The following is a 27,321-nucleotide window of genomic DNA, read 5'->3' as shown; positions in this document are numbered from 1 at the left end:
AAACGTGGTCAAAGCTAAGTAATATCTCTGAAGTATACAGTAGCAAGAGATTGTCCTTCAGGGTCAGATATTCAAAATACCGTGCTTCTTTTCTAATGTGTGATTTTTTAAGAAGTCACAGTAACCCTTTACCCTTTGTTACAGTACATCTCTGAGAATACTGCATTGTAAACATTCTCCACAAACAGCACACAACACTTGTCTGGCACTGCAGTGTTCCTCGTGCTGTCTGTGGAGCCCCATCTGGATCTGATACGATTTGATTTCAGGAGCTTCACTTCTGGTTACTGACCTGAACGTGATAGAAGTGCATGTGCTGGGTAAAACTGCAGTGCTTGTCAACTAGAAAGCAGAACCTTCTTTTTTCTTCAAGTAGAGCTTCTCTACAGCCCTCTGCAATAAACCTCTGAATGTCAGTCTGTCGAGAGCTCACGGTTTCCAAATACTAAGGACAAAAAGTAAATAAATTACATACAGTCTCTGAGTTTTATTTGACACTCAAAGCAATTACCGAAGTGAGTTCCAGAAACAAGAAAAAGTTATCAGAAAAGTGGGGTGGAGCGGCTCTGCTTCCAGGCGTGTCTCTTTTCATGCACACACCTGACTTCCCCAATCTCACCAGACACACAGTATGCTTATTACAGGCAATCAGTATTGTAGGGTGTGAGGAAATGGCAGTGGGGAGAATTTCTGGCAACAGCTGCCCAGCAGTGGAGTTGCTGTTCGTGGAGCTGCAGAGATGTGTGGATGTGGCACCTGGGGATGTACTTCAGGGCTGAGCTGGTAGGTCGCTGTGTGGTTGTACCTGGTGATCCTAAGAGGTTTTTTTCAGCCTGAGTGATCCTATGTCTGCTGTGTGTGGGTGTGGGTGGTGGGGGTGGAGTAGACCATGAAGCAAAACAAGACAAAGAATTTTATCTTCTGAACTAAATGCTGTAACAAATAAGAATACGACTTCAAAGCAGCACCAACTTTAAGGCCATAAGTGTGCTCTAATTAGACTAATTACCTTCATCTGCTCCACAGCAGTTATGTTTACTTTCACCAAGCTGTAATGAATCTATACTTCATTTTAGAGGGGAAAAAATGGGTTACTAAACAGACTAAAATATATTTATCTGAGGCTATCAAAGCTTGTGGCTACAATGTGCTTTGAGGGGAATTCTTGAATTCTCAGTCCAATACACTGAAAATGAGTGCTCTGAGTGCAGGTTAAAGCATGCTGTAAGAAGCAGGAGCTGGTATGCGTTTCGTTTATGTCCTATTAAAAACAGTACATTCTTCGAAGAAAACAATTAGAATAGAAAAATACAGAGGACCAAATAGAAAAGCTGACATAACGTGGCAGCTCAGAAAATACTCGCACGGTCCGATGTATCGCCGCTTCTCGCTCGGCCTCGAGACGGCAGTGCTGTGTAAGAGGTCACCGTGCAGTTGTACTGCGGGAAATTCATTGACAGCAAATTACAGCTGGGTTTACACGGTGCAGCTGCGGTGCACTTACTGCGGGGCTTTAAAGCCGTCCACTCCGTTGTGGCCATCTGAGAAACCTCAAAGCTGAAGCAAATGTGTCTGACCACACACAGCAGCACAGCCAGCACCGAGTGTACACCGCACAGGTCCTGTAGGAGTGCCTGCAGTGTACAGCAGCTCTGGGAAAGCAGAAATGCACGCTGTCTGATGTTGGTTTAACTTGCCAGACGACCTGCAGGGCAGCTGTGGATTACACTGCACACGTGAAAATTGTTGTAGGCTTCAGAAGTCAAGCTCTGAAAGACCCGGGTAGGACCTGTAATAGCTTAATGTTTTCTGCTGAGCAGTTCTCGTACGAAAGAAAAGGAAGAAAACCAAGAGCCCCCACACTGACCTCCATTTCTTTATGCTCATACTTCATTACGTTTCGTGCTCCTTGGCTTTTCCTTCGGATCTTTTTCAGCTCAGCCTGAGACTTCTCGAGGGAATCCAGTTTACTTCTGTGTTCAGTTTGGTACCTCTTTAAAGTTGCCTGCAATCAGAGCATTTACAAACATCTCAGTGTGCAGTGCTGCTTGTGCAAGCACCCAGAAAGCATTCCCATAGATACTGCTAATGCATCAAATGAGGCGACCAGTTTCTTTTCTCAGCTTGGGTTTAAGAATGCACTGGCTCCTATTTTAATTCAAAAGAAGCACAAATGTTTGTGCCATGTTGAAGTAGCTAGAGCTCAAATCCAACGCAGTGATAATTAGTTGGGGAACAATGGATAAGGAAATGACTGTTTTGGTATTGATCTGAATGTACTTACTGTCATGTACTTTACATCCAGGTCTGTTTTCCTCTCCAGTTCAGATATAATTTCCTTATGAAATTTCTTAAACTTAAAAGCAAATAAATTAAGGGTTATTAAAATCAGCAAAAGTGGGTTGTAATTTCAGAAGGTTGGGTACTCTAAGGAGTGCTTTAACTCACGCTTTCCTCCAGGCTGTCATTCAGTTTCTTGTGTGTTTTTGAAATTTCTACCAGAACTTGGCCTGTTGGTGAACACAAACCACATTTCTTTCTTTCAGAGTTCTGAAGCTGGTTAACGAGCAGCAATAAAATACATTTAACCGATAGATTTATTAGCTATAATATATTAAAGCAGATAGGAAACTTCCTGTTTCTTATCACAGCAGTTTAATTAAGTAAGTGTATCTGGCCACAGACAAACCAAGAAGCTCCTGAGTGACAGGAAAACAGTCATGGTGTTATTGTGCAAGCAAGACTTGGTGTGACAGACAAAGGAACGACTTCCTTCTCGCCCAAGTAACGTGCACTGATTCAGTAAGAGGCTGTTCTTGCCAACGTGGGGCGCAGGACATGAAAACCAGAGGTTTGCTGCTATCCAAACAACTGCTGTCCACTCGGTCTGCAAAGTGAACCTTAATGTTTAACCACAGCGTCAGCACTGCATCACCTTCCAGGACTGCTGACAGCACCCCTGCTAAAGCAGATCTGATACGTATGCTGATCAATTTCTCATGCTGTTTTATCAGGCATTACAGCCTGTCTGTGTGGCATTAACTAGCAGGCAGGAAAGGCAGATTTCTCAGCCTCCTCTCACCAGCTCCTAAATACACCTGTTACTCCTTGCTGTCTGCTAGCAGCTACACAGCTTGCTTCTAACTGATGCAGTTGAGAGCTGGAATGCTTCACTTTGCTTTAGGAGCAGAGGAGAACCTCATTCCTTTTGGGTGTGGTTCTGTGTGCAAACCAACCTGAACTGTGCCTGCTGCAGTCCTGCCCTGGGTGCAGCCATGCCTGCTGCATGCTGCCCGCCCTGCCTGTGTCACCAGGAGCTGCAGCACGCTGCTCAGAGTGCAGCTGACAACGGCCTGAAGTGCCTGGTTTGACTTCACCCAAACTGCAACTGGAGGTGCTCACCGGGTCCATCCAGGGCCGTGACAAAATGGCCGTTTGTCTGGAGAGGTTTCCTTGTCATTGTCTTTCCATGGCAGCACGCAGGCTGTGTTTCATGCCTCCTCCACCCATCCGTCTGTGTGCCCATCTACCCTGCAGCTATCCCACTCTGAGCTATTTAACGTATGGTGCTTCCAGCATTAAGCCTGAAACGGTGCTGCTCCAACGTACAGGTGGCCCTACAAAGCTACGGACAACAATGCTGATGTTGGATCCTGTGCCACTGGCAGAATCACACACACAGCTGAGTCAGCAAAGGCATAGCACCCAATTATGTCTCCGTTCCTTCAGGTATAGGCAAAAGCTCCCCAGAAGTGCAGGGGATTGACAAATGCAGCTAAGTAAAATGGATGGCAGAATTTCTCATCTCTCCCTTTTTCAGCATGCAGCCATCAGGACCCATCCCTCTGCAGTGTGTGCTGAGGCTCTGGTGACCCTGTGCCTGGAGCATCTCTGTGACGAAGAAAGGACAGGAGACCTGGGGCAGTGCAGCCTGGAGAAGAGGGAAGGGTAACCTTACTGATGCTTATAAATACTGAGCGTGTGGGAGTCACGCGGATGGGGCCCAGCAGCAGGAGAAGGGCACTAAGATGGGAAGGTCCATACAAACAGCCTCCAGTAATAGGGTGCAGGTGATTAAAAGGGTAAAAGTAAACACTACGAGAACAGAGAGTTACTACAGTAATTCTCTCCTATGCAGTAGGAAAGTAAATATGCTGTAGTTACATAAACACTCAGAGTAATGGACGTCAGTGAGTGATGCTGTTGTCTGGAAGGCGGCAGAAGGGAGTGCAATTTTACCAAAATCAATGGAGAATTTACATTTTTGACTGTGGCATTTTAAAATTAGAGGAGGACTGTAAAAAAGGGAAAAAAAAACATCACGTGGTGATACGGTGTTAAAAGAAATGGGGAAAATACAAATAGGGCCACAGAGTCTCCTTGGCTTCAGATAGGCACAACACAAAGCTGTTTGGGGATTAATTCTGCCCATCAGTTATTTGTCCTGACTGAAAGGAGCGTGCACTGCGCAGTGTGTGCTGGAGCCGTGCTCCTGGCAGCGTGGGGCACCCAACAAGGCCAGCATTGACACGGCCCTCCCCACGCAGCCCTGCAGGCCCTTGCCTGCTGAATCAGCCCATTCACCTGCAGCACTGTGTGGAAGCCCTGGTGCTCAGCGTCTGTTATTTCTGTCTCATGCAGCGCTGGAACGGAGCGCAGCCTTCAAGGCTTCAGCTTGGGATGCCTGGGTGGGAAACTAGCTACCTTTGTGTTTCATCTTTGTTGCAGAGAACACTGCCCAAGCACATCCTGAGATTAAGAGGACTTTCAGATGGACGCTTCCTCCTGAACAGTTTGTGCTGGATTATTTTCCAGGTTTCTTTCCTTGGTACACCCTAGGACACTTCTGCGTTTTGTTGCTGAAGAGCAGTGGCTGTTTCTCTCATCGTATCCTCTTTCTCCCTCCACCAATTGCTCCCTGTGCTCTGCACGTCACACAGAGCCCATTTCACACTGGGAGCTCTTCACTGCTACCAGTAACCCAGAGGCACTGGGTGTGCCGGCTCACCCACCTCGCTTCCTCTTCGTGCTTTGAAAAGAGCTCACAGTGAGCACACAGTCCTATTAAGATTTAAGTTATAGTTTACATTAGAGGTCAGATTCTGCCCTTTAAATAGAGACCTCTTTGTGAGTGGATATATACCACGGTCTTTTATTGCCAGTTTAAGATAATGGGTTACCACATTTGGACAGCTCTCCTAATTGATTTATACAGGAGAAAAGTTTTTGTAGAAGTGTAACTCAGGAGAGCTAAAATGAGCCCTGGCCCTATGTCACAGAATCCCAGTGGGATGGTAACCAAACAACTTCAGGACAGGACGTTGATTTTGCTTACAATTGTGGATCATAAAATAGCTCTAGTAAGCGCAGTAGGCCACTAGATTAATAATGACATCAGCTGGGGCCAGGCTCTGGTGCTCAGTAATTATTCAGTCTGTAAAAAGGCAAAGAAAACCACCTGAAGCGAAGACAAATCCATTTCTCACATCAATTAAAAATATTTTGCTATTTGTTAAAGCTGCCTGTGATCAGGTTTGACGAGAGCTCTTAATACATGGTAAGCAAGTCTCGACCTTGTCATCATTTACTGTCAAACCCCACAGCTAGTGAACATGCAAATAAGCCACAGCATCTGATTAGACTGCATGATAACACACCGCTTCGGTCCAGTGTATGGCAGACATGCTGTAAACCAAAACAGCTTTAGGTATCACATTATGCCATGAATTACCAGACCCAAACCACCAGTCCTCAAGAAAACAAAAATGTCTTCATAAATGTTTACGGACACATGTTCTGTTAATATCAGCTTAGTACTGCAACGCAGGGAAGAGGAAACAACTTCTTATTCTGGGAAAACATCTTACCTCACAAAAAGTGATCTTAAAAATATACCAACCATTCTTCACGTAGAGCTGTTGAAACTAGACTGTGTCATATACGTGCAGTCTGAAATATGACCATGGACAGTGTTGTCAAATTGCATGGTATATTTATTTCAGTTTCAGGTCGGTTCAGTGCACAGTAGAACAAACTCTTTTGAGCTGAAACCTTGGAAGCTTGAGGGAGTTTTTAGGCTTACCCAAGGCTGTTGGTTATCTCCATGTTTTCTGTTAAGAAGGTAAGACAACTAGAATTTCATGAACGCTGTTTGTTTTGTTTGTGGGAAGAATAAATAAAAGCCACTAACCCAACGCATTCACCACTTCTCACAGCATCACACAAGGAAGAAGACATCTCTGAAAAATTGTCTTCAGAGTGGATGAAAAACAAGGGGAGTGATTTCTAGCAGAAAGCCTCGCTTGAAAATAGAACAAATAGTAAGTACCTCTGTTATAAGGCCAGAACACAGAGCCCCTGCACTGTTACAGTTCAGTCCCACTGCTCACACTGAACAACTGTAGGGGTTGTTTATCTTTCTAGCTTATGCTGGCAGCTACCAACAAAAACACACCTTCAAAATATCAATTGGCTGTATCAGAATCAATACAATTATTGATTTCATCACCTGCTTGAAATACAGTTAGGATTTTGTCTATCTTTAGAAGAGGTCACTGGAAAAATGCCAAGTCTCTAACCAGAGAGGCTTTGTTAGGTGCCAGGGAGCAGACAAAGTGCTTAATTAGAATCACTCCTTTACCTCCCGTCCTATTTTGCATTCAGGGCAGGTCCAGTAACTTCACGTCTTCCAGATGAAGCCACGTCATTATTTGTATTAAACAACAGTGAAAGGCTGAGTCAGAGCTGCCCATGGGGACAGCACTGCAGGTGTATTACTGGCTCCCACTTCTGCCAAGACATCCTTTCCTCCCAGCTGCCCTCTGCCCAGGAGAAAGGCACTGATGACAGAGGAGAGCTGGAAGCAGTCATTGGAAGCCATTGGCCCCGAAGGGAATGAAATGGGAAGTTCCAAAAGAATTCAGTGCCACATAAATGTAACTGAGCTAAACATCTGCAAACCTTCAAGTGCATTCACTTTACCATTCTCTCATAGGAAAGATTTATTGCAGAAGGATTGAATTGTGCAGCAGATACTTGAAAGAAGGCAAAAAGTCTTACTGGAAATTAATATAAATGAAAAAATAAGAAAAGGCAAAACAAGGTGTTGGTTTCCAGACCTCTGACTGTGCTCTGCTTCGAATGCAATTTGTCTAGAACACTTGTGGGGGGAGACAGTGTGTAGAGTTAATACTCATGTGCACATAAATCAGTAGGACTAGGTCAAGTCTGCCTTTCCTTACTGCATGAGCGGACATAAGTGGGCAGCAAGGAGTAAATCTCTCTGTAGTTAATTGTGTAAGATGGCACTGACACATGACCATTCAGTACCATTTCATGAAGGTGACTGCAGAAGGTGAAGGAAGAATAAAAAAGAGTCCAATAGGAGAGCAAGAGGGAAGAGTTGGGAGTATAACAGAGCATTTGGAGCCCCCTGTACTCAGTAAGGCCCCAGGTACCCAGACGCAGCACGTCCAAACACACGGTTATGTTTTGCTAGAACAGAGTTCCATAATACCATATAAAAGCAAAAAAGCAAGAAGATTTTCAGTTTCTAAGTGGGATTCTCAGATCAGTTTATATTTCAAAATGCACAAAGTTCTCACTAAAATTGTGAGCAATTGATAATTCTGCAATACAACATCCGGGTAAATTAATTCACTTGAAACAAATTAGACATAGATTAACATGGCCAAAGCCTCCATTACACAAAGATGAGGTGTGTGTTCACGTACTGGTGCAATACAGTGGAATCCAGGTGATATCGATCACGAATCAGGAAGAACGGAATGGAACATTCTGCTGTTATTTAGACTCCTAAAAGTAAAATTCAGAGCTCAAGCCTCACTTTGCAGAACGTTTACGTCCTTCACTTTGTACACAGACAGGAGCTGCCATGAATCAGCCAGGCCACCTCCCAGCATTATGCAGTTAAAGGTACAGTGGAGCTTTCATGTGCTCAGAGCCATCAGTCCTTTTCACTCTGGACACGCAGTGCCATGCTTTTGGCACCCCTTAACTCCCAGCATTTTAGATGAAGTTGCTTTCAGAGCATCACTTTCCTTCTAACACTAGCTCGTGATGCACAACTTACAGCATTCTAGGGGTCAATCTGAAACCAGTGTAATGCTCATGGTTGAGGAGTTGCAGTTTCTCCATAGTTATGTTTCATTGTTTGTTTTTTTACCCTTCCAATTACTTAAAGTGTTTTTAGATAATTTAAAGTCTCATTGATATAGGAAAAAGCGAAAGCCTTCCAAAGTTCCTCAGAGCCTGGAAGGTGCCCAAGGATCCTGGCTTCATGAGCAGACAAAACCAGTAAGTGGGATTACACAAGACACTGTTGCTAGTTTTAAGAGTGGAGCTGCAGAGGCTCCCTACCTGGGAAATACATTCCAGCCCATGCACATGCTTGCCATGTACGTTTGACCAAAGTAAAAGCTTCAATTGCTCAATGTTAAAATCAAGCAGGAGAACAAAATAAAAGGAACCACGTCCTCTGTGTTCATATGGTTGAATAACTTCCTCCCAGCTACATCGTAGCCACAGTACCTTAGTAAGGGACCAGAGCTGTTTCTCTCTGGCTGTGTTCTAGCTACCTTCTGCTGGAGGTGCCTTTAACCACTTTACTTTTATAGTCAGTGCTGCACATGAGGCTCTCTGCTTCCTGAAGTGTTCACTTCATTACGTACATACATCTTTGTATTCCACATCTAGTGCATATGAGCAAATACATACAAATGACATCAGGAGTGAGTATCTGAGCAATTACCAACACTGTGAGAATTTCCAGTTCCTCTAAGTCTGTTTGTGGCATGATACTCCTATTATACAGCTTTAAACAGAACAAGAACAACTTATTTTAAAGAGAAGTGTGACTATCCATTCTAGCAGTTCTCAGCCTGCTGGAGTCCCTCCCTTTTCTCTCCCAACCTGTTCTCGTCTCTCACTCAAAGGAAACAAAAATCAAGAGATTAAATTGTTTTAAACCTACTGTATCACTGAACAGGTGATAATTAACATGAAATATTTATCACTTTTCAGATGATTGGTAAGCATGGCAACTAAATTTTAATGTTAATAAAAAAAAAAGGAAAGGAAAAGCATATGCCACATAAATAATGCATGGAAAATGGCAAACTCGTTTTTCCACCTGTTACTCATTCGTAATATCTTTAAAGACTGACAGAAGCTTTTCTTTTTTTTTTTTTTTAACCCAAACACACAAAGCTGACTGCATGCAGGTATGTATGTCACTGATGGAGCTTTCATGGGGCCCTGGAAGCCTGAGTTACAGCAGCTTGCTCTGGAGCTGCAGCAGTGCTGAATGCCCCTGAGCTGTAGCAGGTGCAAGGAAGAAAGCCACAGCACAGGCACAAGCCCAGACCTGCCTGCTGGAGCCCTGCTGCTTTGGTCATCCAGCAAAGCCACCGTGTCTGAGCAGGACTGCAACAAGCAAATGTTATCCAGCAACAAAACGGAGCTTCCTAATGGGTTTCCAGCACTCACAGAGGGACGAATCCATACGGTGCTGTGCTCAGTGCTGTGTGAAATTCAGTACCATGTAGGAAGTCACTGCCCTCTTTAATCACGGCCATTTGAGACTGCTGGTCTCTGCAGTGCCAAAAATATATCCAAAGCATAACGTTTTGGTTAAGGGCTTTCTTCCTCCTTAGGAATGTAAACGACATCTACAACTGACACAGGGCTTTATTCAGAAATTATTAACTAGTAAGAGCTTACTGTACAGGCAAAGTACAGGTAGAATTTTGGTTAAAGGATTTACAGGCTAGTTACATATATGATGTGATTTCCTTTGCAACCATGTCATTTACTTTCCATTTTCTGTCCATTTATCTTACTGGAGAAGACAAACAAGATTATGTTTTCCTCTACGCAGCCTTGTAGGCCCTCTTTTCTTCCTTTTTTTCCCCAATAGATGTACCTGGAGGAGTTGATGGTGAAGGAAAGCTCAGATTGCTCAGCCTGGCAGTGGTGATGGCATTGTGTGCGGGTCAGTTAGCAGTGCTGCCAGGGAACGCGCGCCCGCTGTGCTCCCACGCGGTGGAATTGCTATTTTCTGAACAAACACTGGTCACAATCAAGTAAACACTGCATGCACACACAGGTGAAACTCAAGGTGTGTTTTCCAGAGTTTCTGCTGCAAAATCAAAGATGTCTCTGCTACCAGTGAGGCTCATGGGAAGCGTTACTGTTACAGGACAGACAGAATGGCTTTAAGAACGCCCTTTGTCATATTTTCCTCTATTTTCTTAGGCCTCTGAAGCACAGCAAGATGGTATCAAGCAAGTGCATGCCCACTTCATGCTGAGTATCTGATTTTTCCCTCCAGGGGGTGCAGTGACGTGGATCGTTACGGATGTTCTGTGTGAAACTCACGTCATCATACATGAGTGGGCATTTACGGCAGCAGGTGCAGGGATGCATGCACTTGTGTCATGCTGCAGGAGGTAATGCAGCACAAGGCACAGTGAGCACGTGAATAGCTCATCTATCAGAGAACACACAGAGCTTCCAGCGGCTCTGCAACGAACAGTTGGGCAACGTACAACGTACAGAGCAGTTCATGCTGGACTAAAGCTCTGATTTTCCTTCTTTCCTCCAGCAGACTCATCGAAAGTTTATATGCAGAACACTGAACATCAAAAGCCACAGTACCAATTCTAGAGGAAAATATTCTTAATATGAACATTTAGTTTGATTTAACCTTAATAAATAACCTTGGAAAGTAGAACTATGAATAGCAAGAAGTTTCCACTCCCTCAGCAACTGCTTCCATCACTAGCAACGCAGAAAGGCTGGCTCCTCTCCTACCTTACTTATGGCACATTGGTGGTCTGTATAGCATTGAAACAGTTACCACAAAATTAGGAAGTACAAAACCTCACTCCTGAAGAACTGAAAACTACCTTATACTTCATTTTCAATATACTTTTTTATGTAATAAAAGAATTTGGTCCCTTCTTCCAATCTCATTTTATTATAAATACACTGTAAGTGTGTTTTATTAATGCTCCATAGGAAAAGCTGGCCTGACCTACTGAGTGCTTCAACTGCAGTCTCTAAGCTAGTTTCCCAGAAGTTTCCACAAGATGAGGTGCTAAAGAGGTTCTGTAGTTGCCGGCACACCTTGCTTGCTTTCTGTCCAATGGTGTCTTCTGAAAGTAGAACATTTATCCTATCCAAGAGATGACAGTGATGCAGTGAGGTGGGACAAGACGACAGATCTGTCTTTATATTGAAGCAGCCAGGGAAGGACAGGGTGCTAGGTGTCATCTTTTGAAGACAAGTGAAACAGGATTCCAGCTGAAGGGGTCAATTTATCTGCTCAAGTAAGCCAACAACTCTTTTCTCTCCATTTCTGCAGATTTCTGCAGTTCACTTCACAGATCAATACCATGCAATACATTCATTTCTCCCCCACTTGGCTGTGCTGTAGGAGGCGATGAGTAGCTCACACTTAGTTCTTGTGCAATAAGCTCCTCGGACAGACCCACAGTGCAACTGTGACACTGTAATTGCTATCAATACAGTTGCCACACAGTAAACAAATGGGGACTTTACACTCGGAGCATTTTAAAGGAGCTCAGCACCTGCCAGTTACTGTAGCTACGAAGGGAGAGCTGGGAAAACATGAAAGGAATTCAACCAATGTGCAGGAAAACTTCCTGATTCCTTCAGCTAGCGAAGGCCATAAAGACAGATCACAGTGCCAGAGGAAGGGCTTATTACAGTTATAACAGCGATGTTCAGTTAGACACAACCTCAAAACCTGTGAGACAGAAAAAGGTAAGGAACACATGATGGAAGTTAATCCTTTTAGCACTGATACAGCACTGATGTATTTTTGTGAGATTACTTTCAGTGCATTACTGAAATATGAAATGGCATTGTGCTGCTGTGACACGCCGTGATTTGAATGGTAGAAAACTGCATTTTGAAGCATATAGCTCCCTTTTTCCTAACTTGTCTTCCTGGTGTAATGTAAAATAGGTGTCCAGGAAAGAAAGATATGGAAATTTCACACTGCAGAATGACAAACTGTGTACATTCAGATTATGTTCCTAACTTCTTGTAGCCAAATCTAAAGGAGTAAAAGCTTAGAAATTGGGGAACTCTGAAATCAGAAAAAAATCGACTTAAAAAAATTTATCTTTTATTTACATTAATTGTACTGTAAATGTGATATATTCTTTTACTTTCTCAGTTCACTCATATTAAGTCATCCTGTATTAAGATATTGCAGAGAGCTGTGCATTGGACGTGGAATCAGTAGATACTTAGTACAAAAGCTCTGTGCACCTGGAACACCCAAATTTCCATTTCCTTCTCCTTTCCTCCTGCACCAATCTCATTCTATGGAAGAAAGCACTCAGTTTCACTGACTCTTTACAGACTGTGTTCTGTGTTTCCTGATGAGAAGCAAGGACCGACCGGCGGTGCTATCGATATACATCTTTACATCACGCTGGCAGTAAGCGTACTCTAGGTCACCTGGCAGGTTTGGGTTTGAGCTGTAAATGGCTGGGTATGACCTTCCAGTGAGCACTGTTCACAAATTACTAGGATCATTGTATTTTAGCCATCTTAGGCACGTAGGCTTTCATAAGTAAGTGTAAGAAGTTTAATGCAACACAGCTCAATTTAGAATAATACATTACTTTTCATCTGACACCACTAAAGGTGACATTGCTACAGGAAAGAGCTGAAACACTGAGTCCTGCCTTACTGCCCTGTTCAGTCTTCTGAAGACTGATTTTAATATGAAGTGTGTCTTCAAAAAACACAAGTTGCTATGCCAGCTAGCAGGGAAAGGGGAAAAGGACAAGTCTTCTAATAGCTCCTTTTACAGCTGAAAAGTACCCAGTGGCTGACGGGGGAAACACGGAGTCAGTGGAAGAGGTACCACATTAAAAATGAAGAAAAAGCACGTCAGCATTATTCTTGAGCCGTTTCTGCTGTCGATGGCAGGTAAGAAAACAGCACTGTAGATTTCTGATGACTGTAAAACCTAGCCATCCCACCCCTATGCCAAGCATCCCAATTATGGTAAAAACAGTCAAGGGTTTCTTGATTGCTTGTTTTCAAACAGATTAGCTTCAAGTATTAGTTTCAGTACTTTGGATGTTTCAATTCTTATAGCACAAATTAATGCACTTAAATTTGCTGGCTGCCCACAGCCCTGGAAATCCAGATGATGGTACCCCAGCTGTACTGAAGTGTGAAAGCACTCCACCTGAGAAAATGTACATAATCTCTCACAGATGCCTCCCACATTATTCTGCCTTCATCTCCACATTAAGTATCCTATCAGAGAACACGCTGGAAGAAATCTAGACTTGCTGCCCGGATTTTTCTTGCAGTGACGGTTTAAATAGGTGATGAAAATACACCTTTAGAGGCCTGATCCTGAAGAAGGCATTGCTCTCAACACACGATATTTAGAAAGAATTATAGCTTCATGGAAAACATCATAATTAAAGCTCCAGAAATGTACTTTCAAGCATAATTGTGTATCACCCCATAGTACAGGAGAAACAGAACTAATCTCAAGGACACTCATTGGTATTTTCAGCCACGCAGACAGGATCTCACAGTCCTACAGATCTCAACAGACAGATTACTTGCATGAATTTTACCAAGTCAAAGGAATTCTAATTATGCTTTTCCTGACATTTTTATAAGATTGACTAGTTAATGCTTTTCACTTGCTCCTGATTTTGTTCTACAGTTTGAAATCTGCAACTCTGCTTCCTGTAAACAACTTGCAAAGCAAACACAGAAAGCTACACGGGGCTGTTTGCTTTCGGACTGGGAGCGGCAGAACAGCAAACAATGCTGAACACAGAACGTTAACACTCTCACAGAAGTGGTTTCAGAACAAAAGGGAAAATATCTGCAGGCACAGACCTGCGGTCACCTCTCAAGGAGAGGCTGTCCCTCAATCACCTTCAGCTGAATCACTGAGAAAAAAATTGTTAAAAATAAACCTTTTAAGTTAGTTACAGATGGAGCTAAATGTTTCCTCGTTACAATATAGTTCAGTTTGTTCTGACATTTTTTGTCAGAAATATTACTGATGCTTTGATGGCAACTTTACTTCTATAGACTGAACAATAACATTGCAATGCTAGATGAAGGAAACCAAAACAAAGTGCTAATTTTTTCAGAAATTCAGAATATATTTTCAGGAAAGTGTAGAACTTTTTGTACGTTCACGTTTGTAGCAGAAGTGCTAAATCACAGCCTGAAGCAGTGATGGAGCACCTGGGCCAGCCCAGGGCAGCTCAGCTGCATGCAATGCAATGTAGCTGTGACCAGAAGGGCGGAGCCGGGATCCCCCCTTCCAGCCCTCACATAAGGGTTGGCAGTGGAGATGAGGATCTTGCTGGAGGTCCCTGCATACCCAAGGCCTTCCAGAGGTAAGCATCTTCTTTCCTTTGTTTCTGTGGCTGCTGTATTTGGGCATATCCTCACTTGCTGTAGCCTAGGGCTTTGCCACTCTGCTGTCATTGCTGTGCTTTCCATCACTTTACAGCATTACAATGAACATGTAAAATTAATCCATCTTTGACTCTACACTTCCTCATTCAAAAGCTCCACTAGAATATTAACATAAAGCATCTGAAAACTTTTAGAGATGTTCTTGATTGAACTAGTGCAAGTGGCCTGAGAAATCATGTTTTAAAGTGATGCAATCCTATCTGGCTACGTGCAGTGTTCTTTTTCTAATACTTCTCTATGTTAGTTCTATGAAATGTCAGCAGGAAAACAAAAATGAAGTTTAAGTTCTGAAGTAATTAAAGAATAATAAAAAAAACCACTTACCTAATTCTTTAGAAACAGGAGAATCTGCTGATATGTCCCCAATCTTTGCGAGACTATCGTAGTATAATCTTCCAGCCACTACCATAGCTTAGAGGGAGAGGAAAAAAAAACTGAGAGATTTTCTACATTCATTAATCTGTGGCACTTTGAAATACTAGAATCTGAGACATGTATTAGGAGAGGGAGTATGGCAAAGAGGAAATCTTCCCTGTGTTACCTGTGAATTTGTGAGAGCAGGTGATAGCAAGAATAGCAAGAAAGGACTCTGAAATATCTGAGTGAAGCTGCTGCTTGTAACTTAGTTCCAGCTTTCCCTTACGTGCAGCCATGTTCCAGCCAGACCAGTGAGCTAAGCACTGCCTGTCCAGGAGGCAATGGGCCTATAGTACCAAACAGGAGACATAAAGGCCTTCACAAGCAAACCATCATCTCCTGTGTAAGTTCGCTGGAACAGAGCAACTCCCTTCAAAAAAAGCTCTGATGAAATAAAGCATCAACTTCAGTGTGAAAGATGTAGCAGATACAGCTCCTTCCAGAAATTACCATTATGGATAATGACTTACATTGATCCCATACTGCAATGACAAATTCCTTGTCAAGAAGATACGATGGAATTGGAGGAGCCCGTATTTAAATACCAACTTTTCTACTTGAAGGAAGTTTTAGACCTTGAATGGTAGGACTTCAACAATTCAGTCTCTGAGAGATGGTGTTTACGTTAAGGAACCAACTCTAGATGCCCATTTGGCACTCAGTTCTCAGCTGGTAACTGGACAGCAGCTCAGCAAGCTTCAATGTTGGAAGAGCTCTGCTTCTTTTTGACAAATGGGAAAGATGGGCATTGATAAATGTGATTTCTGCACTGAGTTTATTTTGGTATTTCAAGAAAGTGTGCATTCCTATCTTCATTGCTGAACTCAGGCTGGCAGAGAAAGCCATATCCTGAGTAATTCCAGCAATCAAACCATGGGTGATGGGTTCTTGTACGTTTCAAGAAGAAACCTGAGATGTCACATTCCCACCCATAAAGACACACCTGAATTAACACTTGGACACTTCTTTTTTCCCTCCCTCTCTGGGACAATTTCCTCCTCACCCCACAATTTTATTGTTTGTCCTTCAATTTTATCTTTATTATATATCACTGAGGTTTTAATTATTATCAGTTAATAGCCAATTTAAACAGCTAAGCTAGTTTTGCTGGAGTGAACAGAGAAACATCAGGATTCAAACTCTTGTGAGGACAGCAGTAAGAAACAATCCCCTGCACCATGCAGTGGTGTCATCATGGTACCTAAAGATGATCTGCACTCTACAAATGTAAGAGCTGATGAGGAAAAACTGCCAGGATTTTATTGTAAGCAGCAGTGCAGAGTACCGACTGAAGTATATCTTTAAATTTTGGGGGATAGTAGTTAATTTTTTACCCGGAGTACAAGCTAAGCAGATTCTTGCTGTTGACTTTAGAATACTGTTTTCTGGGAAGAGATGGGATTGCCAATTTCAGTATTTTAGATTCCTTTTCACTAGCAAAGGAGGCCTTTTTGGTTACCCAGCAGTGTGTTTGCTGAGAAGCCTCATACTTTTCCAAATGAAACAGTTCCTCTTGAAGCCCTGTTACGTTAGAATTTTCCCTCAGCTGCTTCTCACAGGGGTGCCATGTCCAAGCTTTATGAACAGAAGATCTACGTTGCTGCTGCTGATAGAGTTATTTGTCTGGCATTTGTGAAGAGCTTATGTCATTGCAGCTCCACCTATCTAATATTTTCTCAAGATAGCCCCGAGTCAATCTCATCTCCTAGCACAGGTGATAAGAAAGGAAGAAAATGTGTTATTTCTTTCTTCCAAGCTTATCCAACTAAATCAAGAACTCCATCTGTTTGGTCTCTTCACTGTCACTGTGGCCAGTAAGTAGTACTTCTACAGAAGAGGAGTTTTGACTGTGAGCCTCAAAATGCAGGAGAATACATTATTAATCCATTAGTGGTTCTTGTAAGTTTCGTGTTGTCAGAGCACTCTGACTTCTTTGGAAACGATGTAGTGGTTGCAGCCCTGCCCGTGGTGGGGCTTGGAGCTACATGATCTTTAAGTTCTCCTCCATCCTCAGCTGTTCTGTGGCTCTATGAAAGCTGCAGAGTGTTTCACTGTTCAGCAACAGGATATTGACTCCTTGTTACAGATCTACTTGTACCACTCAGAATTTACAGAGAAACCATTAACCATGTGTGAGAGCCTCGAGGTCTTTTTCAACAGTTGCTGCAATCACTCATAAAATTAAGCATTCCTACTGGATATGCTTTCTCAACTAGTCTTAAAGGCACATTTAGTAGACCATAGAACACATCAGCCTCTCTCGAGGACTGCTGCACACAGCTATACCATGAGTTACTGATGAAAGATTGAATCAAACTAAAAAAGAGAAGAATGAAAAAGAGAGGAAAAAGAACAATATTGACGGAAAAGTATGGAAAAAAAAGCTGCTCTCAAGAACAGGCATAGCATTTTTCAGCCCAACTTGAAAACACTTGCTATTTCTAGTACTACTATAATGCATAAACTTATTTGCTGATGAATCAGCTTAGGTTTTACTGCAAACAAATCAACATTTCCTTATTTTAATCTCCAGCAGGCTTTGGTTTTTATCTTTTCCTCAAGCATGGTCTAAAATTTGCATGAAGAGAAATTTCAATGCGTGTTTGGCTATGCATGACTTCTGCAGTATCACATTTCTCAGAGTACTAGATTACACGTAGGAGAAAGATGCATCACAGGCTTCGAGGAGGCAAAATTTGGGAGATTTCACACTGCTTTAATATGATCAAGCAGCTCAACAGGTCTGCGGAAGTGAGTGAGAGCAAGCTCTAACAGGTCCTACAGTATGAGCTTTGGGAATCTAGGGCTCGGGAAACTATTCTTATCTAAACAATTTCTCAGAAGTCAATAATGAAAGTATATAAAGTGTGAGAGACTATGCCCTTAGATTCAGATGTATTGATTCTGATTTTTGACTCCATTAGGAAGATAGCTTCAGATTAAGTATGGATAAGAAGAAAATTACCCCACTCCTGCAACTTACACTCATTCAAGTTCCTCTGTTCATAAGGTTATTTACCTGGGCAGTGAAATGCATAGAGCAGAGGAGGAACAGACCTAAGAATATGAATTTATGTAACTATTCTTCCTTCTTCTGTTATATTCAGGGTTTTATTTTATTATTTTTTTATTTTTTGCCTTTGGGATGCAGCTTCTGCAGAACAGCATTTGCATTCAGCCAAAATCCCATTTCCCCTCCCAAACTGACTTAAACTCCCCTGCTCAAAAAAGAGGAGAGACATTTGCCCTTTTTTATTTTTTAAATGAACACATGAAGTTCAGTGTGGAATTTCAGCTTATACACAAACCTCGTAACCAATGTGAGAATTAAGCAAATGAAAATTCAGCATTGTTACTGAAGTTAACATCCTGAATACTTACCATTAACAGCTTTTTCATAATTCTTCCCAAGATTTATTAAATTCCGCAGTCCTGGATTGAATTGTTCCATAACATTCTAGGAAACAGAAAAGGAAGAAAAAAATTAATTAGGTTCCTAATTAGAGAAGACTAAGATGACTTGTTTGATGTGTGTTTAAAAAAAACCAAAACCCTGAGAAGTCCTCCAAGTGACAGGCAGCATTTAAGGGAAGTGGTACTCTCCACTCCTCTTTTAAGTCAGAAAATGCTGTGTTTTACTGTGAGGGCTGTAGATCTTTCAGAAGTAAAATGAAAATGGTGACCTTGTTTAAAATGGTTTTGAAGATTCCAGACCTTCCTAACAGAACTACAGCCATGACATCTCTCTAAGACTTTGTGAGGTCATGACAGAAAGCTGTCTTGAGGCACCTCACTCTCACTGTTCTCGTGATGCTTTGTAATGGCATGACTCCTGTCCCCTCTGGATTCACACAGCAGGACTTTCAAGTTTGAAGGATTCAAAACAAACACTTTCTGTTTACAAGAAATATAAGACACCCAACTAGTGAAATAGTATCAAGCCATTGTCTGTTCCACAACTAACAGAACATAATTACTTCTATTTACTGCACACATGGACCCAGAAAGCACAGGGATACCTTCACGTGTGTTTTATTTTCAGGAAAGGTCATTCAGATTGAACTTCATACTTGAAATGTATGGCCATATGCAATGAACTCATGTCAGTTTTAGAAAGCAAAGAGTGAACTTCAGATTCCAGAAGTAACGTTTTGACAAGTTGAGTAAAAAGCATCAGAGAAATGTACAGAAGGGAAAGATGCAAAAGAAACAAAGAAAATTATATATACTGAATGCTCTTAGAATGAAAGAATTTATTTTCTCCAGTCCACGCAAACACAGTCACTGCAAGCAAACTTCCCTGATGTCTGCAGGCCCTCGGTCTGCGTTAACTCACAAACCACATCCAGAAATCATTTGGGAACGTGTGTTTCAGGTTGGGCCAACGATGCCAACAGCCATTCCAACCACTTCACAGCATGGACTTCCAAGCTGCGGCATCTGGGAATGCTCCTCCCACCCCAGCTGCTGGAAAGGCATCGCTGTGCTCCAGCTGGCACCACGGCCCCAGCACAGATCAGGGGCTCAGAAGGCAGCTCTGGAGATCGCCCGGACCAACCCTGGGTGCTTCTGTTCTGAGGAGTGTGTTTCTTCCTTTTACCAGCTTTCTGCTTTTCCTTCCCAGCAGTGTACTAAGGAAGGTGTCTGCTGGCACATGGAGTCAATGAATCACGAGAACAGAATGGACGAATTATGGAACGGTTTTAGGATAGAGAGCCCTCTGTTCCAAGGATCTGGGGGAGGAGAAGGGTGTGCACGGAAAATGTGCGTACACATGGCAGGTAAGAGTCCCAGTGCCACGTTGAATCTCCACCAGGCATTGAAAATTGTATTCATGTAAGACAGATCCACCCCTGCTTACCCCACCCCCCACAACGAGAAGTTAGAAGCCTTTCTGCCACCTACCCCATTATTACAGTAGTAGTGTCATAATTACTGGCCTTGACATACTGACCTTTTGAATTAGTGTCCTAACAACTCAAGGGTTAAGATTCAAGTTTTCTTGAAATCTTCTAATTCAGACTTCAAACGCATGCCTCATTAGTTCTCATTTAGGAGGAAGTGAAAAAATCCAGCAAGAATGCCCTCAGCAGCTCCCCGCCCTGAAGCCAAGCCCTGCAGATCTATTTTCAGTAGCTGAACTAAGACATACCAGGTAGTGGTGTAGAGCAGATATTGTCTGTGCTGCGGAAACACAAGGCAGCTGAACAGAGAACTGTGAGGAGAGCTCCAGTACATCGCAGCTGCTGTGTGTACGTGTGAGGCTGCTGGGAATGAAGAACACAGTGCAGCTCCGTGCCTTCAGTGGCTGGAGAGCATACAGCTAACAGATCTCTCTACGAGAACAAGCAGTCTCCAGAAGCGTGTCAGTCTCTGTGCTGTCACAGTGGTTGATTGTGGGCAGAAGTATCTGACAGTTTCTAGACGCAAATGCCTCAGAATCAGTGAAAACCTTTGCAATGGAAATTTCTCTCTGGTATTTGCTTGGTTTGACACGGGGCATGCTTAGCTGACCCTCCCAGCACTGTGCAGGGCTCACCTACTTTCCTCCTGAAGGGTTTGTGTTTGATAGACACAAACCTTTTCCCCCTCTCCCTGCAGGATCTCCAAGGCAATCTAATGAAGTAATTTTTTAGTTGATTTTTCCTCTCTTCAGCACTGTGGAGGATACGTGTTACGTACATTTTCCTTACTGGAGGCTAGATTCTGCGGGCACGCAGAACCAGACCTTGCTTCCAGAGCTCACTTTTCACACAGTTAACGAGTGCTCTGTCTTCAAAGCAGTGCCATTCCAGGAAGTAATGTCTGGAGCACTTTTTCAGAGCAGGGAACCTGGCAACTCCCTTCTCAGACTCAGATATCAACCAGGTATTGCCACGACGTTTTACATCAGTTAAAATGATCGTAAGATGTTGTTAAACTTAGAATTTACACAGTTAAAAAAAAAAAAAAAGCTACACAGAAATCAATTTTTATAGCAATTAATTTTCAGACGTTTGACTGTTTTACAGCTTCCCTTATTTGTAGTGTAAGGAAAATGTCACAAAAATGACGGGGCTGTGCCCCAGGGCAGTACTGCTGCCTTCAGCACAGCCAGACCTGAAAACTTCTAGCAAGCAGAGTCAGAGGAACAACGGATTTCTGACCAACAAAACCAATAACTTAAAATTGTTGTAAGTGTCAAATAACTTCACAGTCTTATTATCTGCCATGGTATACAAAGACATTGAAATGAAACCTTTGTCTTAACCCAAGCAGACATGATCAAATAAGAAAAAAAGCTGAGAAAGAAAGTAGTTCATATGGCATCATTTGGCTGCACGGGGAGTAACGCAGCCTGGGCCTCCTCATTGTCCATGTCGTGCCCTATATTCTAGTGACACACTAGCTCTCACGAACAGAATAATTAACTGGAAGAGAACGGGAGGCACATGATTAGATCCTACAGCTTTCTATTATTTAGGATGAATGGAAATGAAGGGAAATGCTTTTAAACAGGGAAACTGGAAACATCTTTTTATGCAGACAATATTAGAGGTGGCACAATCTTCCAAAAAAACAAAACAAAATGAAGAGGAGTGCATTCTGATCACTCAAGTCAATAAACCATCATATCATCTGATGTGAAGTTGCTGTGTGCCCTTTGCCACAAGAAACCAATGCATTGACCAAGCTGGCAGAAAAGACCTGGCTGAAGAGGAACAAGCTGCGTATTTCCACGTTGTCTATACGCATTATATCTTCCTCAGTTTCTGATAGCCATATAAACAGCGTTAATCTTCAAAACAAATGACAGCCATTGTAAAAGAGCCTTCCTGTAAATGTGCAGCTTTGCCTTTTACTTAAAGACACACCTAGCAGAACAATAGCTCAGCAGGTACGAGCGCTGCTGAACAATGCACAGACTCCGTGTAGTTTCAAGTTTACATCCTGCAGGCACTTTTATAGGAGTGGATAACAATGTATTTAGCTTCGAATCCAAAATTACAAGATCAACACAGAAAAGTAGGTCTAATGCTATTTGTACGACTGTCCCTATGGCTATTTATTTATATTTTATACCTTTGCGTAGACACTAATAATGTTGCTCGTATTGTTCACTCAATTTAAAAAAATGGAAACTTTTTCTTCTTTTTTTTTAAAGTATTTTGTGTTGTGCATTACATCTGAGAACCTCACTGAGGAGATTCAAAAAGCCCTATAGAAAGCAAACCATAACGTGCTCTGCTGTGTACATTACTGCATCCCATTCCCTGCTTTAGCTGTTGAAATCCACAGAAAAGCTTTCATTAGGGCTGGGCTGAGCTCTCAACTCGCCTCACGTTAAGCCACCTCAGTTGTACGAAGCTTAATATTATTTTCAAACAGGTCTAACAGAATGGAAGAAAATCAGGATGACTGTTCATTCCAAAAGGCCAATTCTTATGACTAACTATTAGTCAGCTTTATGTTTCGTCCATCAGTATGCTTCAAATACAAATAGTTCCTGTTCATGAATGCGTGGCCCGGGATAGAACACAAGCAGGGTGAGCTTTGGGCACAGCCCTCAGACCACACGGGCAGGACAGCGGGGCCGAGGCTCAGCACTTCCATCTCCTGTCCTCTTTCCCCTGCTCTGCTGTGTCACAGCCCCATGCCAAGTGTTTCTCCCCACACAGCAGGGAAAATGAAACAGCATCGGCTGCGGGGACACAGAGCAACGCGGTGAAGGCCACGACGTCCCCGCACAGCACATGAGAGCTGGAGCTCCCCGGGCAGGGCAGTGCCCAGCAGCGTGTCCTGGCACTCCTCCTGACTCACAGCCCCACACCCCGGGGCTTCATTTTGCACGTGCCATTCCTATCGTGCACTAAAGTGATTCTTCGGGTGTTACATAAAGTATAAATGCCAGCCTTCATTTTGGTGTGTGCACATATTTGTGGGTTATGTTGTTTATTCAGTCAGGTTAGCTAAAAAACGTTGAGGTATTCACTTTCCTATGTTGTTGCCAACAGAAAGGATGACTAAGATAAAAATACAAAGGCATTACTTTTAGCCACTTGATGCCTTCTGTGGGCATGTTTTGAAGCTACGTGTAACACGGTTTGCTACGTATTTCATAAATCTGCTGGATTATCATTGTAAGAAAAAAGAAAGAGATTGAAGACGCCAAGCAAGACGCTCAGCTTCATTTTCTGCTGCTTTTCGGGTCACCCAGAGGTTGACTTAGAGAAGCTGAAAGCCTGCACTTGGTCCCACAACACACAGCTGTGCTACACTGAACTGGTTGGGTCACACCAAGGCTTGTTACTGGTAGGAGAAACCAATAGTGCTGCTGGTTTTATTGGTGTGAGCCCAGTGCGTTTAGCACTGTCGCTAGGAAGCGTGCGGGAGCGACACAGTGTGCAGCCAGGCAGAGCGCGCTGACGGCGTGGAGCCAGGCAGGGCACAAAGAGCTGTTCATTTGCTTTAAGTGAGGGAGGTGTAATTGTAGTCACAGCAAACGCTGAGTGCACGGGGTACTCGTCTCTGCCTTCATGAATTATTTTACAGATTTTAATCTTCATCCAGAAGTGACTACTTTAAAACAGACCCAGGTATGTTCTCTACCTGAAACAGCCTTCGTACCTTATCTGGATAAAGTTTCGTTTTAACGAGGGCAGGGCAGAAGGGTTTCCAGGCCCACGAGTGCCGGCGATGTGACAAGGTACCAGCCCTCTCAGAATACCTGCACAGAAGACACTTCACTGCACTTCAGCACCAACCTGGCGTTACCGTGCTCCTGCCGGCCGGTTAAGTATTACTTTAAAAAACAAAGAAGGGAACACTTCTGAGGAAGCCAGGACTGAGTGTTAGGGAAGGCTGATGTTTATTTAGGGTTCTTCACTCCTTTAAAACCTATCTTACAGCAATCACACAGGAGGGTTGTTTTTTTTTTCCCTCTGTAGAACTACTTTAGCTCCATCCCAGAAGCCAACGGGCAGAGCAGGGCAGCTCCTCAGCGCGGCCGAGCAGCCAGCTTCCCAGGCTTCCCTCCTGTGAGCCGTATTTACAGTCTGCTTTCCTGAGAAAAATACACTGTGTGTTTGCTTATGGCCTTGCTGTGAATATAACCGATATCACAAAGCAGCAGATTGTTTACGAGGACCTTCACTAATTCTAGAGGACAACATTAATAGACAAGTAATCCTTTTTTTTTTTTTTCTTTTTAAAGTAATTTTTCAGTCATTAGATGCCTAAGTCCAGAGAAATAAAACAGAAGATACACCACGAGCCAAGTATAACTGCACTTCCCAAAAGAGTAAAGTTGACTTAAGTGTACTGGAGGACAGCAAAGCAGTAAAGTACTCCAGTCAATGCTTTTGGAGACCTTTAAACCGTAACAACACCTTTGGAAATATGAAAACATTTGATAGTAAGGCAGTAAGATCTGGTAAACAGATGAATCCCCACGAAGCCTTCTTTTGGGCTTGAAGCTGCAAGTGCACTGTATGGGTTCACTTACACGGTTAAATACATTTGCAAAATGAAGTGCTTTTCGTGGCACAACGCACCGCACAGAACAGCCTTCGGGTCCAGGACTGCCACTGCCACTCAGCCGAAAGCAGGATGTGTACGGGCAGATCTTTGAGGGCATTCTGCCCGATTACAATCCGCGTGCTTTGGGCTGTTCGCGACCAGGAAAAGCCCAAGCGTCTCCTGCCGACACACAAAACGCCGCTCGCCCTGCTGATAACTCGGCACTCGCAGAAAGTTCGGAGCGCTGCCGACGTAACGACCGCCCCCTCCGGAGCGGCTCCCCCGGCTCCGACGGTCAGCGCGGAGCCCTTCGGGGCGGGCCCCGAGCCGCGCTGGGCGGAGGCGCTCCGCGGCCGCGGCGGTGCCCCAGGAGAAGCAGAAAGCCGCGGTGTCCGCCGCAGCCCTGTGCCACCAACCCGAGCTCGCGGCGCGGGAGCACCGCGCGGGCTTCGGAGCGCTGCGATGGGCGACATCGCTCATGAGACGGGGCCGAGGAGACGCGCGCTCCCTCTCCCCGCTCCGAGCCCCGCCCGCCCTTCGGGCCCCGCCACCCCCAACCCGCACCGCCGCGGCCGCCGCGCGGGGCCGAGTGCCGCCCCGTCCCGCGCCGCACTCACTTTGTAAGTGCTCTCCGTCAGCTTGTTCACCTCCTCGGGGTCCCGCGACATGGCGCCGGCGGGGGCAGCCCGGTTCTCGGCGGAGCGCTTTCCCGCCGGAGCCGACGCAGCTTCGCCCTCCGCCGCTCAGAAACTGTCAAAAACTTGCGGAACCAGCCGGGCAGCGCCGCGGGGCGGGGCGGGCTCTGCGCTGCGTGACGCGACCGCGCGGGGCCGGGCCCGGCGGTGACACGCGCACCTCCACCCGCGGCGCCGCCCCGCCCCGCCCCGCCCCGCGTGCTCGGCCCGGGCCACCCCTCCTCGGTGTCGAGGTCGAGGTACGGAGCGCCCATAAGCCTGAGGGAGACCTCCGCCGGGAGGGAAGGCCTTCCTCACGGCCGGCTGTGGGAGCGAGCTCTGCTCCGCGCCGGGCGGGGAGGGAGGGCAGGGGCACAACGCTGCTCCCCGTGGTCCCGGCCCCGCTGTGCCCCCGGGCGGTTCTCCTCGAGGAAAGGACACGCAGGGCCCTCGTGGGGTCAGCACGAGGTGAGGCTGGGACAGCCCGCGCCTTCCTGAGCCCTGCATCACCTGGAGATGCTGAGATTAACTGAGTGCGCTGCCTGGAGCGCCTCGACGGTAAAGGAATGCCAGCGCTATCTTGAAGGACTTTGTGAGAATGAGATAACGTTGGGTATTTGATACTTGGCCCCGGCTCTGGTATTTGCGATTCGCACACTGGCACTCTGGATGTCTCTCTCAATTCCCTCTGTTTATTGCAGTGATAAAATGTGCAACAAAAAGTGGACTTAGAACGTAGCCCTCCGTGTTGGACTCTGCTGCGTGTGTGTGGGGGGGGTTATCAGTCCTCAGGAGCTGTAAAATCTGTTCCTTTGAGCGTGTGGGGGTGTTTATGTGGTCGCAACCAAAACTTACCTTCCAGGAAAGAAGTGAGCACAGAGTGTTATCTTGAGCACCACTGAAATGCAGGGTCAAGGAGGAGTTTATGAGACTTCATTCTCCTGAGTAAAGTCTTCGCAGACTTCTGGTATTTACTGTGTTCGACACCTTTCTGTAGCCCAGTTTATATCGTTGTCTGGTAATTATAGTGAATTATTTGGGCCTGAGTCTACAATCTGTGTTTCTGTGAAGAAGTGTTTGCTCATACAAACCATCTCAGTGTGCTGTGGCTGTTTGAGCATGGGGTGAAGGATCGCACTGTATTTCCCAGCCCCTTGTGTAAAAGGTTTCTTACAGCTCTGGAAACAGGCTGTGCCTGGTTACTATTGCTGTCGTGTTAATGTATGCTAACGAGTGAAAGGGTGCACCTCCCTAGTGGGCTGACATGGAAATTCCAGGGAGCAGTGCCCAGAGGAGGGTGTGGGAAGGCTTTTCCTTTCCTGGAGCTTGCCAGGACCTGGCAGTTTTAGGGCAGGGAGCCTGCTCCTCCTGGGAGCAGCAAAGTGACTCTCTTATTCTGTGTGTTAAGGAGCTATGGGAGATCACCTGGGCTTTGGTGTGTTTCTGTCCAGCACACTAAGTGCAGTAAGTGGCAGTGTAAGCGTTGGTAAAATATGCATGTTGGAAAGAAGTGATAGGGATCATTTATACAGACCAGAGCTATTTCGAAGGGTTATGACACTTAACGTATTCTCAACTACTGTGAGGATGCTCAGCATTTCAAAATGTGTATTTCTAACGCCCTCTTTGCTTTGTAAGCAAACGCAGATAATATGAAGGCATACTGATCATCATCTTCTGTGCTATCCTTGATGTTAGCTTCTGCCGTCCTCGTATGTATACAATTTTTAGTGCTTTTAAGCTGTCTTTTTGAAGTTTTTAGTGTGGTGAATTATAAAAGCAAGGAAAATAGAGATTGAAATGAATAATGAAATTGTGGAGTGAATTGGGGGTGGGGGACAAGAAAAAGCAATTCTCAAGAATATCCAGGAGGTGTTGAAATGTAGGAAGGAAGCCTTAACATGGCAGTGACTGCTTCCATTAACTCGCTTTTGTACAGGTGCAAATGGCCAGAAACTTGAGAAAAGGTAGGAAAAAATGGTTAACAGGTGGAAAATAGGAGTACTGCCCTTTCTTCTCAAATAGATGGTCTAACAGTGCTTACTTAAGAATTTTGAAACGAACATCAGAAGTAATAGCTGCATTGTTACTGAGAACCTACCAGCCTGTGTCCTTGAAATTAGGTGCTAGTACAGAAGCAATAGCAAGGAAAATGGTGTTCATGTTTTTCTTTGTGTTTCTCTGTGTTGTTGTAGTAGTGTGTTTTTTC

At 44.3% G+C, this 27,321-nt stretch overlaps 1 protein-coding gene across 1 annotated transcript in view; it reads right to left on the bottom strand.

Annotated features, from left to right (window-relative positions):
• Positions 1-25,139, bottom strand: part of BAIAP2L1 (BAR/IMD domain containing adaptor protein 2 like 1) — a 31,818-nt gene extending 6,679 nt beyond the window's left edge. The window contains exons 1-7 of the mRNA XM_065732964.1: positions 25,056-25,139; positions 18,322-18,397; positions 14,848-14,934; positions 2,449-2,510; positions 2,285-2,356; positions 1,868-2,005; positions 293-445 (exon numbers count right to left, since the gene is read on the bottom strand). Coding sequence (XP_065589036.1) covers positions 293-445; positions 1,868-2,005; positions 2,285-2,356; positions 2,449-2,510; positions 14,848-14,934; positions 18,322-18,397; positions 25,056-25,106 — 639 coding nt within the window. The 5' untranslated portion in view covers positions 25,107-25,139. The remainder of the gene's footprint in view (positions 1-292; positions 446-1,867; positions 2,006-2,284; positions 2,357-2,448; positions 2,511-14,847; positions 14,935-18,321; positions 18,398-25,055) is intronic.
• Positions 25,140-27,321: the final 2,182 nt, after the last annotated feature.

The sequence above is a fragment of the Cyrtonyx montezumae genome, unplaced genomic scaffold (assembly GCF_038088225.1).
Source record: "Cyrtonyx montezumae isolate F1298 unplaced genomic scaffold, pur_monq_1.0 scaffold_16, whole genome shotgun sequence".
NCBI classification, from domain to species: Eukaryota; Metazoa; Chordata; class Aves; order Galliformes; family Odontophoridae; genus Cyrtonyx; species Cyrtonyx montezumae.
This window is presented reverse-complemented; position numbering and strand designations above follow the sequence as displayed.